The 17,331-nt window shown below is 39.1% G+C and overlaps 1 protein-coding gene across 5 annotated transcripts; it reads right to left on the reverse strand.

Moving 5' to 3' along the window:
* Positions 1–1,554: 1,554 nt before the first annotated feature.
* On the reverse strand, positions 1,555–15,472 carry nrgnb (neurogranin (protein kinase C substrate, RC3) b). 5 transcript variants are annotated; one of them, XM_083549427.1, is made up of 7 exons: positions 15,414–15,472; positions 14,825–14,993; positions 13,917–13,987; positions 13,765–13,823; positions 11,848–13,330; positions 6,273–6,425; positions 1,555–2,452 (listed from the first exon to the last, which is right to left on the reverse strand). In XM_083549427.1, exons 2-7 carry the CDS (start codon positions 14,976–14,978, stop codon positions 2,432–2,434), a joined length of 1,941 nt encoding a protein of 646 aa, XP_083405553.1. In that variant the 5' UTR covers positions 14,979–14,993; positions 15,414–15,472; the 3' UTR covers positions 1,555–2,431. The 5 variants fall into 5 exon arrangements, with proteins under 5 accessions (XP_083405553.1, XP_083405554.1, XP_083405552.1 ...); XM_083549428.1 differs by having other exon boundaries at positions 1,555–2,449; positions 15,414–15,467; XM_083549426.1 differs by having other exon boundaries at positions 1,555–2,449; positions 6,227–6,425; positions 15,414–15,467.
* Positions 15,473–17,331: the final 1,859 nt, after the last annotated feature.

Here is a 17,331-nt window from a genome sequence, read left to right on the forward strand (position 1 = left end):
AATAGGGTGCTGTGAAAAAATCTGCCACGGCTTATGTTCCTTAAGCACTATAGTGGTATAAATAATTCAGATTATCACAGCCTACTACTATACTGATGTATTTTCATGCCCCTACTGTAGGCAAGTTTGTAATGGAAAGTTGAATCCGTACTCCAGAGTCAGACCTGATCACAAACAGCACACAACAGTATTCATCTTCTCAGGAAGTGTGATTTCGGTGAGTGTGGTGCAATGTGACAGGACTGGTGTCTACAGTGCACCGGCAGGTCCAGATCTGTTATTCAGAAATAATGAAGTGGTAGCGTTGCTGCCTCTGTGCTCAGGCTGCTGTCTGCGCAGAGTTTCGCATGTTCTCACCGTGTCTGTATAGGTTTTGCTCTCCGGTTTCCTCCCACCTTCCAATATGAAGGTGGTCTAGTTGCTCCAAGAAGTGAATGTGTGTACGGTGTCGTGAGATGCACTGGTGCTTCCAACCTTGTAGTGATCTATATGCCCATAGTAGCCTGATAAGAATAAAATGGTTAGTAAAAGCAAATCAACGAATGAAGGAATCAAGTCATATATGCATTTTATCATGATCTATTTCAAAGATAGATTAGCAAAATGGGTAAAAACTTCAGTTTGCATTAAACTTCAGAATCTCAATAACTTCGACAATGCCAAATGGTCTACTCAAGAAGCTTTAGAAGATAATCCAATATGCAACAGTTCTGCAGGTGGAAATGTCTTATTAATGAGAGAGAGCACAGAAGAATGGCTATACTGGTTTGACCTGACAGGAAGCTTTAGGTAACTCGAATAAGCACTCAGCAGAACAGCAGTCGTGGCTGGTTTGAAAAAGGCAGAGGCAGATGTAGAGGACAGGGGGGTATGGAGACGGATGATTCGCTGTGGAGACCCCTAATGGGAGAAGCCGAAAGAAAAAGAAGAACAGCAATCCTGAATCCTGATGCAGCTCAAACTTGCACTGGTTTTAACCTAGAATAGGAATCTGATGCTACAGTGGACACAGGTTAATGAAAACTGCTAACAGCAAATAGGATTTTTTATTTTATTTTGTTTCGTTGACCCTGGAGTGCCATTAATTGCAGTGCTTTACAATAAATATTAATATACAGACACAAATTTCCCTATCACTACTCAACTGCACGTTTGCTGGACCTACACAGGTTCCAAAAATGACTAAAAGAAAGAACAATGTTTACACTGGACTTTAAATGGATGATGTTTACTTCGATGCACGGACATCTTCCCTGTGCTCGAAGGTGGGTTCAGATCATTTCCTAAGCCTTGCTCCTGGGTAGTGTTACATTAGGAGATGAACTGGAGCCAGGTATTATGGGTTCATGTGGTCCTAATAAATGATTGGCCGGGCTTATTGGATTAGTTTCCAACTGGGAGAACTCTAAAAGGTGTAGATTAATACTTTAGGCCTCATGCCTAATATGTTGTGTTTGCTTTTAAAGCATCAGCATCTCTCGTAAAAAGCCATACAAAAAAAATTATTAAAAAAACAATGGTCGTTTGCAAACAGCAAAAATTATCTACACAGGAGACATTTCAGAGCTTTTTATTCAGTTTAGTGCTGATGCTTCATTCCATTGTGTACATGCAAGGTGATCTTTATAACCATTAATAAAACATACATTCCTAGTCAAATCAAAATGCTTAATCTCATTAAATTACAGCAACTTTGATTACTAAATAAAATAAAATAATAACCAAAAAAAAAAAAAAAAAAAAAAGAGGAAGAAAGAACAGAAGGCTAGCCATGCTAACTGCTGTTTCGGAAGCTCTGATTTCTTTTTTCTCCGTTTCTACAGACTGAGATGATAAATATTAAAGGGAGCAAAGCAAACATTTAACAGATTATCATAGGTTAAAGCAGATTTATAGGAGCAATAAATAGAGAATAGCATTCAATAAATTATACACACACGCACACACACTCACATCAATCCTAAAGTATTTAAACACAATGCATTCTAATAACCACCACAATAAGGCAAACTCTCAAGCAAACAGCAAATACAAAAAACAGCTGTGTGTAATTTCAAGTCTAAAATAGTTTCGAGTCGAGCAGTACGTGTTAAAACCAAGCATTATTGTCTCTTTCACACCAACATTTGGACGAGCACACAGAGGAAGGGTACAGGTGCACCAAGTTCATGCCCAGTGAGATGCAAATGCATGCTGGTTTGGGACTGTTATTCCCCTTAGACTGGATAAGAAGCAGGAAACAAAAGAAAAAAGAAAGAGAAACAGGTAGAAAGAGAGAGGCTGAAATGATAAAGAATGAGTGATCATATTTCAGATCAGAGATCCAACCTACAACTACAGCATGTCTCTAAAGAAAAAGGAACGTCTCCAGGAACTGTTGTCCCCAGAGTGAAGAATCCTCACTGCTCTGGCACGGATGTCTCATCTGTCTCTACTCCTTCTGATCCTCCTGCTGTCCAGAACACACAACAGATTTAACAGGTTTCGAATGCTCTGCTGACAATATTGGAGACAGTTACATTGTAAATTCTTATCTGTAAAAAGTGTGAGATATTGTTTTCACACTTCGTAGTAATCAGCTCAAATATTGCTACTAATGCAACAGATTTAACAGTGTATTTTCCAATGTGTTTTTACTATAATATTCTCAATATCTCCAATAACATGCAGAAGGGTGAATGGAGGTATAAATAATTAAGATTATCATGGCGCAGGAAAACGGGTAATTCTGGTGAGTCGACAATTGTTTGGAATCAGTGCGACTCGTTTAAAACTCCTTGTCATTAGTTTTAACGGAGCAGTGGAGTGATGCACAATGAGCTTTTGCTTTTTTAGAAGAATGTTGATAGCGTGAGTGCTGCGCAAAGGGAATTTCAGCATCATGATCAGTTAGGAAGCCATAATTGTGTCCCGTCTGCTCTTACGATTATAACTTGGTCGGTAATTTCAAAGAAACAGCTAAACACAGTGATGATCCTCGATGTTCTCTGGTGTGCGGGACGTTCGTACACCACCTGGGGACTTCTTTTTTTAAGCCTGAACCTGTTTCTTCGAAATGAGCAGACGGGACACAATCACAATGTCCTAACTGGTAATTATGGCGAAATTCCCTTTGCGCATTCGTATAAAAGGCTTTTACAGCGAACCCTTGTTGCGCATCGCTTCCCTCCTACATTCTAACTAACGCCATGGGGTTCTAAACGAGGTTGCACTGGTTCCAAACAACCATCCCAGGGTCGCCAACTCCTAGTTCCAAAATTTCCTGTTTTCCTGCACCACCCTGTGCATATGAACATATAATCAACAGTGGTGTCTAAAACTACTTCCATACTTGCACTGGTCTGCTCCTGTCTCTATTGTGTATTAGCGTACATGGAAAGTAACGTCATTTTCACATGCATTATAAATAATCTATCATTTATGAAGATCGAAAATTTTACACAGTATGGTCCAAAAGTATTACTACATTTATACCTAACAGCCAGATGCTGTTTTTTTTTTTTTTTTTTTTTTTTTTTTGTCCAGACCAGTTAAAACTGAACCCAGTTTCATAGCTTGATCACTGTGGTGCAGATGTACCTGAGGATAAAAATAACAGCTCCATTTATAAAATGCTTAGCAACCAAGAACTGGGTTGATGTTGCTTGACAGAAAAAGGACTAAATTCCCCCCAGTTCTCTTTATAGATGGGGTACAGAGGACCAGCAGAGCTGAAGGAGAGAAATCTAGGCCTGGTAATGTGAGAAGGACACGCTCACACTCGATACCTGCCCCACTTTCCATCCTGAATGTCTAGTTTTTCTTCGATTCTTCTCAAGTTTAATTTTAAGTTTAGGGCTTCATAAATGTAGAACAAAAGCTTGAAGAACAATTATTATTGTTTTTTTTATTTGCGCTGTCTTTCCTGCTGAATTAAAGTTAAATTTTTTAATTTCTATTCAAGTGACATGGGGTCAGACAGAGGACTGTTTTAAAATTTGTGAAGATGGGGTACTAATGATGTTCGCACCCTATGAAGAGTTTAGGTAGTTTAGAACAATCGAGCAGACAGTGGTGCGTCGCATTCATAAGGCTACAGCATTGTTTTAAAACTCTGATTCTATGGTCAGTAGGATTTAAGATTGGATCAGAAAAGAGAACATTTGTTTGAAATATTTTCACACCCAGTTATAGAACAACTGCAGACGTTTCAGACACCCACAACCATGATTAGATTTAGGTCTTAAAAACTAGGACAGGATTACCATGTTGCAAGTGTGAAATTTCTCTCTGTCGATCCACTAAATTTACTTACCTCCCAAACCCCCCAAACCCCACCTCTTCCACCAACCAGGCAGCTCTCTAATCACATAACAGCTACAATCAGGGGAGCATGAAGAGAAGTGCTATCAACCCTCTTTCACACACATAAGCGTGCAGATGCACATGATTGTCACTAGAGTCACATTTATTGCCATGAGAGAGTAAATAATGATGTTCTTCCCAGCTAGACAGACAGCCAATTTGCTCCCTAGGCTTTTGTCCACGGATGACATTTTCATTGCCAGGATTGCCGGAATGTTGCTTCACACGGAAGCATTAATTATCTGATCGTGGTAATAAAAACCATCAACGAGTGCAACTATTTTAAATCATTACAAAGTCTGTCCAAGATTAGTATCCCTGCAAATGTCAAGCAATTCTTGGTGTGTCTGGAATTTAATTCCTTGCACCCATATCTACATAAATGTGTCACAGTAGTGACTGCATTATTCTTATTAGTTACTGAATAAAAATTGCAGCCTTAAAAGAAGATAATAGACTCTAAATAAACTCTGTGTAACTGCTAGGACATCTGTGCATGCATGCCAAAACCTTTTAACAAGTCACTTTGTGATATGACAGAGTACAGTATGTGCAAAATGTGCATAAAAAAAAAATACCCCATCCGACAACCACAGTTCCCTTGCCAAGCTGATGCCAGATCAGGCTCAGGGAGGTGGCTCAGTGGTTATCCAGATTTTATAAAACTTCTATTTTGCCAATAATACTGTTTCTGCCAGAAGCAATTTAAAACATCAACATTGCAAAGAATGCAATGAAGAACAGTCCCTTCAAAGATCTTCTGATATGATCATCAACATAATATTTTTTTATGCTCACCTTTTCGAATATAGAGAAACAGCACACTGATATCCAAACATCTGCAACTTATTTTTTTCTAAACAATGCCCATGAGACGAATCTTTGAAAAGTGAACTGTCAAAGTAACGACCGGGCAGCTTGTACATTTAGTACACCTAGTAGACTAGGGGTTTCCAAAGTTCCTCTATTGCAAATTAACAGTTGGTCTGAGGATTAGATGCCGACCATCTGGTCTAAATAATCCCACAGGGCATGCACCAGGCACAGCAGGGAATATTCTGCAGGATCAGCTTCAGTGAAGACTACAAGGTCAATTGTTGGGTGCATACTTGAATCAAAGATGGCTGATGTAACAATGTAACAATGGATAAACAGATTCAACGACTAGGTCATTCCATGGTAATCTGGCTTGCACTGTATAACAGGGGCTCTTGCTTTCAAAAGTATTTCCTGGACTGCTGGGAATGTGCATAGTGCTTGAATGGTGAATCAGTCTGATGGGCCAAGCCCTCAGATACTATATAATTCACCAGGCTGATGGTGATAAAATTTCATGATCCAACTGGGACACAAATTCTCCTTAACAAAAAACACTGAAAGCAACACGTCTTGCCAGCCATCACAGGACCAATTGTGAGGACAGTGTAGCTTAGTTTACTCTGCATAATGTAAAAGGAATCTGTGTTAGTGGGGAAAAAAGTGTATAACTGAGGCTAGTTTCAGACCTGGGCATCTGATCATGCTGAATTTGGACTGAATATCATTTTTTGTGAGAAGAGGTTTGACAGTGTATCTGCTGAACCATTATATCCTAGCGGATGACTTGCCTCAGTGAGGTGAGTCATGGGTGAGCCTACCTGGCTAGTGGTTTTATCCCTTGTATCTCTATGGCACCATACCCTTACCAGAAATGAAACAGAACTGTATATACTTCACAAATCCATATGAGTTCACTTTTGACGTCACTTCAATTGGAAAAGCTGGTCTTATTTAATGCTGGACTCAAGTGCTGGCATGTGTCTTTGGGCAAAGAAGATGTGAACTACAGAACTACTCCTGGGCCTGTGTCTACAGTCTACAGAAACTGGGGACAGTCACTGACCTGCGTCCCCCTGGCTGCCGTTGAGCGTCTCACCAGTGCTGCTCACCTCCTCCCCGGGCTTGTCACCGGGTTTCAACTTCTTCCGGGTCATGTGGCCACGAAAACCTGCCTGGATCTTGGCAGCTGCCTTGTTGGCCTCCGGGTCATCCAGTGGGATGTCCATGATGTCTTCTTCTTCCTGAGGCTGGCTGCTCTCCTCCTGTTACCACAATAATCAAGTAGGACAGGGTTAGTAACCATTGCATTTCAGATAATTTTTGGGTGCATTTTCGTACCTTATAATAAAAATAAAAATAAAAATAATCTTTACAAATGTGGCCACCAAAGATTAGTGGGCTTAGTCTGATCACCAGTCGTCTTAATCCTCTTTAAAGTGACTCCATGCAGTATGCACTGAACCCAATATAGAGCAAATTTGTAACAGTGTCATTTTTCACTTGGAGAAAAAGATACCAATAGACAGTAAAAAGAGGTTCTAATTTTAAAACTTTGAAAAGAACTCAGAAAAGTAATTAAATTCCTAAACATTTCATCATTTACCGAAAGAAGATGATAATTACTTAACCTTTCCAGAGTTAAAAACATGTCACACAGGATATAATTCTCTACGAATGCGGACGATGTGTTGGTGGGATTTGGCTATACTGTACATTAAATGTTTATTTTGGCTGCATTTGGTTTCATGCATTCTCTCACCAAGCATCTGTAAAGGCTGTGAGCAGAGGATGAGTGACAGGGCAGAAACAGCCTCTGGGTGGGTGAAGCATGAAGCCACCCACTAAACTAAAAATTAATCAGCTCCTTTTCATTTTGTTGAACATTTTGACATGTTTATCCCACCTCATGCACACAGACAGGGGTGTAATTCATCCTTGAAATCTTTAAATAAACATTTGTGTTTTCTGCCAGTGATCATGTAATCTTCCTCAGTCTTTCCAAATTATTATATTTTTCAAGGGTATTTGAAAAAAAGAAAAAATTCAAGTTAAATAAAGTGTAACTAGAGCTAATAGTTCAAAATAACCCATATATATGGCCTTGTTTGCAATCAAAGACTGTATTTTCATAAAAATTACCTGCTTGAGCATAATGTAAACTGGATTTGCACTTTTTTGGGGAAAGCAGGATCGACTGTGTCAAATAATAGTTTAAAAAAAAACTGAATTTTGCTCAACTAATATTGATCAATCTCTAAAATATAACTCATTGCGATATTTTCACAAACTACTGATGTTCACCTCAAAATATTGAACTTTAAATAATTAGATCTAAAACTCTGTTCCAAAGTACCATCTCGATTGCATCATTCTTAAGTCAAACACTTTGCCCATAGAATGGTGATATGAATTTAATATATTTTCACCCAAAACACGCAAATTTACTTTATAGGGTATATAATCCTTGCAAAGTGCATTACATTACAATACCACTGGAAAACCTGTGACCCTATTTGCTCATAGTTATTAACTGTATTAACCTATATTTTAAAAATTCATTTATTTGTTAAGCTAATGCTATGATTTGCAAACTCCTTTATGCCCTGAAGTCAGGGTTCAGAAAACACAAAAAACAAGGTGTGTTTTATTTTTAATATAGAGGAATATTAAATATTATAGAGAAAACAGCATTGCGAACAATTTGAGTTTACACTGTGCATCAATAACAGGACAATCATAGTTTTTGTCACATAACGTTTCATTGCAAAAACGTCAGAATCCCTGGAATGACAATTATATGGTACTTTCTGGTGAGCTGGGATCTAAATGTGTTACTCTGAAGACCCATGTCTAATTTTTTACTGAAAGTTTACAAGTCTTTCATTGTGGGGTCTAGGGTTGGACACAGATCAAGGAACCTTAAAATTAGGTCATAAACCTGTATACCCACATGCCACAGTTAGTTTTTGTGTTTTTTTTCCGATCCACACATCAATTTTCATGCATCAATCCAAAAAAAATCAAGATCACTTTATATCTTTTTTTTTATTAAACAATATTTTATAAAGATTTCAGAATATGTGGTATATCAGTGATCTGGAACTGTCTGAACGCTAGATGTCACTATAATGCAAATTAAAAAAAGATAGAATAAAAAAGGCATTGAATAAAATCGTCCAAGACGTTGCTAAGTTCTTCAGTTCTATTAGTACACAAAAAAGAAAAAAGGAAATCAACTGAAAATGCAATTTGCAATAACAGAGTTCTACAGCGCCCTCTGGAGGACGAGTGTGGAAGCAAATTCAGGAACATCAGATTAAACCTGTAAAATACACTTGTTTTCAGACACTACTGTATATGCAAAATACCCCGCTTTCTATTGCGTCATTTCTAATGAAAGGAACATCTTATAGTATGACGCGCATACGCGAACGAGCAGGATGTCGACAGATGTTTTCCATGTCACAAGCTGAAGTGCGTTCGCCTGAGAAGTTGCACCTAATAATATACAAGTGCAAGTGCATGCGATCGCATTGCACTTTGGACCTCGCCTTCTTGTAAAGAAAAAAAACTCTAATAAGTTACATAAATGCAGTGTTACAGATCAATTATAAATATTAATGAAAAAATTAAACAGGCATTTACTTACGCAGTGGCAGTCCATGCTGAGAAATGTGTTCTTTACTGGACTAATAGATAAGAATGATGATGACAGAGATCGGATCGCGCGCGCCTTTCACCCAGCTCTGCTTATTATTCTCAAGCTGAGCTGAAGTGGGTGGAAAGAAGGAGCGGGGGGAGAGAGAGGGAGGGAAATCAAGGAGAGAGAGAGAGAGAGAGAGAGAGAGAGAGAGAGAGAGAGAGAGAGAGAGAGAGAGAGAGAGAGAAATAGAGAGAGAGAGAGAGAGAGAGAGAGAGAGAGAGAGAGAGAGATGTTTGTCTCCCACAATCACTATCACTATTGTCCCATCTATTGTCACTCTGACTTTTCAGTGTGAAATGATCACTTTCACATGGGGAGAATGGTTAGTCAAATCTAAAATGGACATACCCCAACACTTAAAAAGATTTCATATTATAAATGGGTTTGTGTAAGTCAGAAAACCTCAGGGTTATGTCACTGAGATTCACTAGGGTCACCACTGGTAACTATAGTGACCTCTAAGAAAAGTACAAAAATCTTAGATTAGGATCATAGAGTGCCAGGTTTGTGGATAAGCATCCAGAGACCAGCCCATGTAGATAACCTGGTCGGATTTGAATATGGGAACGTAGAGCCACCATGAGCCAACCATTGGTAAGGTAAAGTGAGGGTAAGGGTCAAAATTGATTTCAACCACAAAAAAATGTGGAATGTTTACAAATGGTGTACAAAATAATGTGCCATGTGATCACGGTTGTCTCTTATGTAGAAAAGTTATCTGAGGATATGGAGACGTCGAACCGCTGTAGGCCAACCAGCTGCAAAATGAAGGGTGGTGGTTGTGCAATGGCAGTCAGATTACAGATATGTGATGGACGGTCTTCAATAAGAGTCTTGGAATGGCAATAAGTGAGTAAATGAAAAGGACCGAGTGTCACTGATGCAAAGCACTAATCTAATGTACATAACACCCCTGGAGTGTTTTTTTCTTTCATTTATATATATATTCTTTTTCACTCATCGTACAACCCTGCTGTGGAGTTTGCAGATCTGGGGATAAATATTGAGGAAGTCTAATAAGATGACTGTAGTGCGTTCAAATGTACAGTAGTTTTTTTGGGGGTTTTTTTTGTGAAGCATTTACAACAAAGAAAACTCGGACATGTTTCTGTTTATAGCTTCGCAGCTCAGGATTAGTAACGTAAGAAACTACAGGGTGTAGCAATTGGGTTACTGAGAGCAGCAAATTTCGTCTTTGGAAAAAAAAATACATGCCTGCTATATTTATGTGGAAAGAAAAATTTTTTGATCGTTATGCCGCTCTGACTGTCTATAAATAACACAACAGCGAAACTATTAGGGCTGAGCGGTGTATGCCTAATCCATCTACTTATCTTGTATGTAATACAAATCGATTTGGAGTGTACATTACAACCATAAGGGTATTTAACATGCGCTTTCTCAGTTGCCACTAGCGATGTGTTGCAAAGAAATACTGAGAAATCTCTGTTGAAAATAGAGATCAGTGGCAGCAGCATTAGCTGCATCCTGCTTTTACATATGGTTTGTTAGTCAGATCCTGCTGGTGCGGGTTCTTGCCAGAAAATAAATCTCTCTGGATCCTCAATAAAAACCTCATTTACTATTGGTCTATGTCGTTCCTTACAGTGTATATTCTCATGCTACGTTATTTTTGTTCTATATATAGTAATCATATTTGCTCTCAGCTGTCAAATTCTCAGGTCCTGGGCCGCAGGTTGATTTGGGACCCGCTGTGAAAATCGGAGACACATAATTTGTTCCATGGTGATGCATAGAAGCATTTCTCTAAGCATGTATTAGTAACCTTGTGACATTGTAGTATTACTGCTGCAAAACGGGACGGGAAAACATTGCTATAGGTCTTGTGCCAGCATCAGTCTAGATTTATCCATTAACAAAGCCTACGCGAACAAACCTAATTCCCAGATAAGATTCTCGGCTCGCTGTCCATTGCCTAGAGGCAGTAAGAAATTGCATATCTTCCAGCTTTGCTTCTGCTAGGAACACTTCGCATTTAAAAAAAGCTCCTAGCATGCTAAAAGCCTGGCCTGCATGTCTAGACCCACAGAAGATATTCCTCCTTTGACCCATTTGCATTCTGCCAAGATGCAGCATCAATTTTTTCCTTCCCTAAACTTTACACATTTCACCTAATGCCATGCTCGAACTCGATTAACTTAAAAAAAAAAAAAAAAAAAAAAAACGGCAAAAAATATCTTCTGTGTTAAATGTGTTAAATATGAACTTTTTTTGTGTGAAATATCGCAGAAAATGACAACAACGGCAGGAAAAAGAGATCCATAACTACGGTGCCTAAAAGAAAAAAAGTAGCTGGATGTGATATAGATTCGATTAGGTGACCTAAAAGTGGAAAAGTGGAAATGAGACAGAAACACTGCACAGATCTAATTACCCTCAGTAGGAGTTCACACACTAAATATCTAGTTGGGCTTCCATATCAGATCGGAAGAGTGAAAGAGTGAAAAAGAAAAGAGCATCTATATCTAGTTAGAGGAGAAATGGCTGGTACCATGTTTCCATGGCAACACCTATAAATCCTTGTCCACCAAACTTCCTACTAAAATACACCAAGAATCGTATAGAATTTTTAGAGTTTTTTAGCTTCTGAAATCACTGTGCCGATCCTCTCTGCTGTGATTCATATGTCTACTGACAGCATTGTAGCATTGAGTGATTGGAACAGTGTGTCTGAATGATGCAGTTGGTTACCCAGAAACCAAACTATTTCAGGGGCATCTTCAATCACCTATCTCTCGAGACCAGAACAGAGGCACCTGGCTGTTGATCAGACGTGTCCGTGAGGTTTTTATTTTTAAATTTCAGCCTGGGACAAAAATTGGAACAGTCTAAATCCAGGATAAGGTCATCACTTATCCTGGATTCTCTGTTTGCCCCCTCCGTCTGCTGTCCCCCCCCCCCCCCCCCGCCAATAAAAAAATTATCCAAATTTACCAAATGAAAACAAAAAAACATCTTACCTGTTGGTCTACATCCTTATTCCCACTTTCAAGCACATTCTCATGGACCATGTCTTCATAATCTTGTTGATCATTTATCTCAGGTTCCTCTGTGTGCTCTTGCGAATCTCTAGCATATTGTTTATAGGTGGAATCCTGCTCATTTTCCACAGATGTAGGAACAGGAAGAGGGCGTTTAGATTCATGAGTAAATGTGCTGTAAAACAAATTGTCCTCCTGTGTGTCCTCCAGTGCATTCCCACCGTTATTTTCTTGATCAGTTTCACTGGTATTCTCAACTTTATACACATCTTGTTGAAATGTTCTAGCCTCATCTGTGTTCACATCGTCAGCTGAAAAGCCAGTGGAAATGAGGTCACTGTCCACCAGGCCTTCCATAGCTTCCACAGGAATCATTTCAGACATATCTTGGGGGTCATCGTTTGGTTTATCTTCTTGCATATCAGTCAGGAAATCGCTTTCATCTAAGGCATCAGTGACATCAGTGTCACTGTCGCAATCGTTATTTTCCACCTCAACTTTCGGAAAATCCTCCATTCCTGTCTTATCTTCGTTGCTCCTGTCTGCTAGACTGCCTTTTTCCAGAATAAATGATGATTCACTCATATCTTCAGCTGCCAAAATGTCAGTTGCTTGCTGGTTTTCAACCCCCAGTGGTATTTCATCTGGATTTGAGTCATCAAAAGTTTTTGCCACTTCTGACACACTGATACTTTCCCTTCCTTCATTTAAGTCTAAATGTTCCACAATAGGAATTTCTGGCCCTGCATCATCAAACGAATCACTAGTCATTTCTGCAACATCATCCGAAAGATGACCGGTTTCTCCTATTTCGTCTTCTTTAACAGGAAAAATGATTGTCTTTTCATCATCAGAGATACTATTTAATTCTTCATCCGCATCCTGTTCGACGTATACCAAAGTCTCCGCACCAGATGGAATGAATTCATCTTGGGTATCTGGGACATCTTGCTCGACTAGTACAGGGTCTGGGCTTTCTGAAGAAGGAATAAAATGTGCATCAGTCACAGGAATGTCTCTGCTGCCCCCGGAGTGCTCCTCTTCCTGCAAAGTAGTCTGCAGTTCTTCCGAGCACACGTCTACATTTGCGAGACCACCGTATGATGAAAGGGTTACTTCCTCCAGTTCCTTTTCTTCTGTCTCATTCTCTTCATTATCATCAGCACTGAACTCCAGTACGTTTTCTACCGCATGCCCCTCGACTTCTTCAACCATTTTATTTAGCTCTTCAGTGCAGATGTCAACATTTGCAGTTCCACTGTATGAATACTCCGGATCAAGTTCGGAATCTGTCTCTCCTGATTCGTCCTCGGATTTATTTAGCTCATCGTTTGGCTGTGGTTCCGGCTCTACAATGTCTTTAAAGGCCTCAAGGGTCTCGGGTGAAGCGGAGGAGTTCGGATTTGATTTGGTTAATTTGTCCTCATTGTTTTCAGACAAATCAAAGGGAGGGTCTCTGTCTCTGAAAGGTTACATTTAAATAAAAGCACAAGTTAAGTAGCAATTATAATGTGTTTGATTCACAATGAAGGCTCAGATAAAGCAGGGATCCAAACAAGCAACACAATGATCACAATTTATTACTGATCCTGGACAGTAGGTGTGGATGTCTGTTCTGCTACTGTCTATTGAACCAGCGAATATACTACCATACGACTGAAATCCTGTCATGATCCTGTCGGTAAACGTAACATCTGTGGTTCATAATGCCCTCAAAGGTAAATATAGAACACTTCAGATAAAGTTAAGAAATACAGAAACACTAAATAAAATGTACAACCTGGAGCCAATTCACATTTTATTTCCTACATTCTGCCTTTCTTTTATTGTTTCATCAAGAGAACTGAACTGATCGATGCTTCCTTTCTTGTCAAGTCAGGGAGAATTCAGACTCACTCATTGACAGAGCTCCTGGTTTCTTGGACCGGGCTGCAGTTTTCCTGCTTCGGTGCATTCTGTTTAGAAATAATAAGTCAAACCGAGAACAATGCTAAATAATGAAAGATAACTATTTGCCTTGAGAATACTGCAAAATCTCTTCAAACCACCTTAAATGCATCATTGTTGGAAAACCTTTGCTCCATCATTTCACCCCATTTCACTGGATCCATGCCGCTTTCTGGAAAAGAAATTTGCAAATAATACATTTCTGGTGCAAATAAATTTGAAAATGAAATTTTTTATAGCAGTACAAATGACACATTTCCTTAAAAACATTTATTTTGCCTTCACATTGTTATGGCATTTGAGACACCCTTATCCAGAGCAACTTACAACTGAGTAGATTAGGGTTAAGGGCCTTGCTCAAGGGCCCAGCAGTGGCAGCTTGGTGGTGCTAGCATTAAAAATTGTGACCTTTCGGATACCAATGCCTTAAGCACTGAGCTAACACCTCCTCCTAAACATGCTATATTGGATTGGCTATGCTAAATTGTCTGGGGTATGTAGGACTGTATGAATTTGCTTATATATGTTGAACTTTCTATAATGTACTAGTGAGATTTTTCCTTTTCCTTTTTTTCCTTTCTGTTCATTCTCTTGGAGTGTGTCACATCAATAATAGAATAATTCATTGAAATCAGTTTAATCAATAGCATTAATTTTAATGAAATGAATTATAAAACATTAAAATCATTTTTATATCTGCTAATATCATATATATTCGAAATAGTACATTGTCGGTTATGCTTTATCTTGGACTATTTGGGAAACACTGAGAAAAAAGCACATCCTGGATGGGATACGCGGGGAGCGTTAGGGTCAGTTACATTAAGTAGCCAGTCCACCTACATGCATGTTTTGGGAGATGGGTAAAAACAACAAACCTGGAGAAAACCCATACAGAAATAGGGAGTATATATATATATATATTCTGCACAGAAATTCAGGACACAGAATGCCATGATGACATGTATACCACTGAACAGCCATGTGACACACTACTGGAGTCAATTACCCTCTCGTCTCTTGAGAAGTGTTGTAAAGTATTGTGCAGCAAAGGCAGGGATGTCTTCAGGTTGATCTCTTAGTACCTCTCTGGCCAGTCCCTCTAGAAGGTTTGCAAACCCACTAGGGACTCTCACGGTGGCGTTGGAGAATGACACAGCCATTTCTTAACTAATAGGCTTCCAAAATAGGAAAGGAACAGTATGAGAACAGGCATAAAACACAGGGAAACTTTATAGCCAACTTTAATATCAAATATACATTGTGTATAAGATTAATTATTGAGAACCTTCCTACAACATGCCTGCATCATCTTAACTAGTATAGAAAGTGTCCTGTGATGCTTAAAGGAAGTCAGGTAAGAACACAAGACTGTTTTTTTTTCTATTATACACAATGCATTAATCTATTACACCGTGCAGTCCCATATGTAGTACATGAAATGCGACTCTTTGTGCAGTAGAAGTATAACAGCTGTCCGAAATACCTGCAAGCTGACAGCGTTTGATAGATAACGATCTCCTACAAATGAAAGTGTTATTGTGTTATAAACCTTTGCTCAGCATGTCATAAGGCCTTCATATGGGTGAAATCCTTACCGTTCCGTTTCCAAAACTTCTATTTGGTGTCGGGAGTTGCTACGCAACCAGCAGCAACTACGGAAAGCAAAGAGGGCCAAAAAGTATATTGGCGTTGGATCTATCTATCTATCTATCTATCTATCTATCTATCTATCTATCTATCTATCTATCTATCTATCTATCTATCTATCTATCTATCTATCTATCTATCTATCTATCTATCTATCTATCTATCTATCTATCTATCCAAATCGGAAAAAATCTGTAAAAATATTTTTTCAAAGCATTTTTTTTCACAATTTTATTTCAAGCATTATCCTTAATAGACTGAATACTAACTTGCTGGGAGAAAAATAGCCAAAATGGCATGATCCTTGTTTCATACTGTGACATTGGCAATCGAATCAGGCTTCTCCTAATCTTTGGCTATTCGGGTCACCCCTAAATATATATATATATATATAAAAAAAAATAAAAAAAAAAATAAATATATATATATATATATATATATATATATATATATATATATATATATATATATATATATATATATATATATATATACAGTGGGTACGGAAAGTATTCAGACCCCCTTAAATTTTTCACTCTTTTTTATTTTGCAGCCATTTGCTAAAATTATTTAAGTTCATTTCTTTTCCTCATTAATGCACACATAGCACCCTATATTGACAGAAAAACACAGAATTGTTGACACTGTTGCAGATTTATTAAAAAAGAAAAACTAAAATATCACATGGTCCTAAGTATTCAGACCCTTTGCTCAGTATTTAGTAGAAGCCCCCTTTTGATCTAATACAGCCATGAGTCTTTTTGGGAAGGATGCAACAAATTTTTCACACCTGGATTCAGGGATCCTCTGCCATTCCTCCTTGCAGATCCTCTCCAGTTCTGTCAGGTTGGATGGTAAACGTTGGTGGACAGCCATTTTTAGGTCTCTCCAGAGATGCTCAATTGGGTTTAAGTCATTGCTCTGGCTGGGCCATTCAAGAACAGTCACAGAGTTGTTGTGAAGCCACTCCATTGTTATTTTAGCTGTGTGCTTAGGGTCATTGTCTTGTTGGAAGGTAAACCTTCAGCCCAGTCTGAGGTCCAAAGCACTCTGGAGAAGGTTTTCGTCCAGGATATCCCTGTGCTTGGCCGCATTCATCTTTCCCTTGATTGCAACCAGTCGTCCTGTCCCTGCAGCTGAAAAACACCCCCACAGCATGATGCTGCCACCACCATGCTTCATTGTTGAGACTGTACTGGACAGGTGATGAGCAGTGCCTGGTTTTCTCCACACATACCGCTTAGAATTAAGGCCAAAAAGTTCTATCTTGGTCTCATCAGACCAGAGAATCTTATTTCTCACCATCTTGGAGAACTCCATGCAGGTTTTCATGTGTCCTGCACTGAGGAGAGGCTTCCGTCGGGCCACTCTGCTATAAAGCCCCACTGGTGAAGGGCTGCAGTGATGGTTGACTTTCTACAACTTTCTCCCATCTCCCGACTGCATCTCTGGAGCTCAGCCACAGTGATCTTTGGGTTCTTCTTTACCTCTCTCACCAAGGCTCTTCTCCCCCGATAGCTCAGTTTGGCCGGTCGGCCAGCTCTAGGAATGGTTCTGGTCGTCCCAAACGTCTTCCATTTGAGGATTATGGAGGCCACTGTGCTCTTAGGAACCTTAAGTGCAGCAAAAGGTTTTTTTGGAACCTTGGCCAGATCTGTGCCTTGCCACAATTCTGTCTCTGAGCTCTTCAGGCAGTTCCTTTGACCTTAATGATTCTCATTTGCTCTGACATGCATTGTGATCTGAAAGGTCTTATATAAACAGGTGTGTGGCTTTCCTAATTAAGTCCAATCAGTATAATCAAAAATTTCTGGACTCAAATGAAGGTGTAGAACCATCTCAAGGATGATCAGAAGAAATGGAGAG

Source organism: Silurus aristotelis (genome assembly GCF_946808225.1).
Source record: "Silurus aristotelis genome assembly, chromosome: 8".
Lineage (NCBI taxonomy): Eukaryota > Metazoa > Chordata > Actinopteri > Siluriformes > Siluridae > Silurus > Silurus aristotelis.

What these genes read in the sequence shown, in the direction of transcription:
- nrgnb (XM_083549424.1), bottom strand. Translation starts at nt 14,978, where the DNA reads ATGGCTGTGTCATTCTCCAACGCCACCGTGAGAGTCCCTAGTGGGTTT. An exon ending in ACTTCTCAAGAGACGAGAGG is followed by an intron (nt 13,988 to 14,824) that starts GTAATTGACTCC and finishes TTTCTTTTCCAG; the next exon opens with AAAGCGGCATGGATCCAGTG. An exon ending in CGGCAGCCAGGGGGACGCAG is followed by an intron (nt 2,453 to 6,226) that starts GTCAGTGACTGT and finishes TGTTCTGGACAG; the next exon opens with CAGGAGGATCAGAAGGAGTA.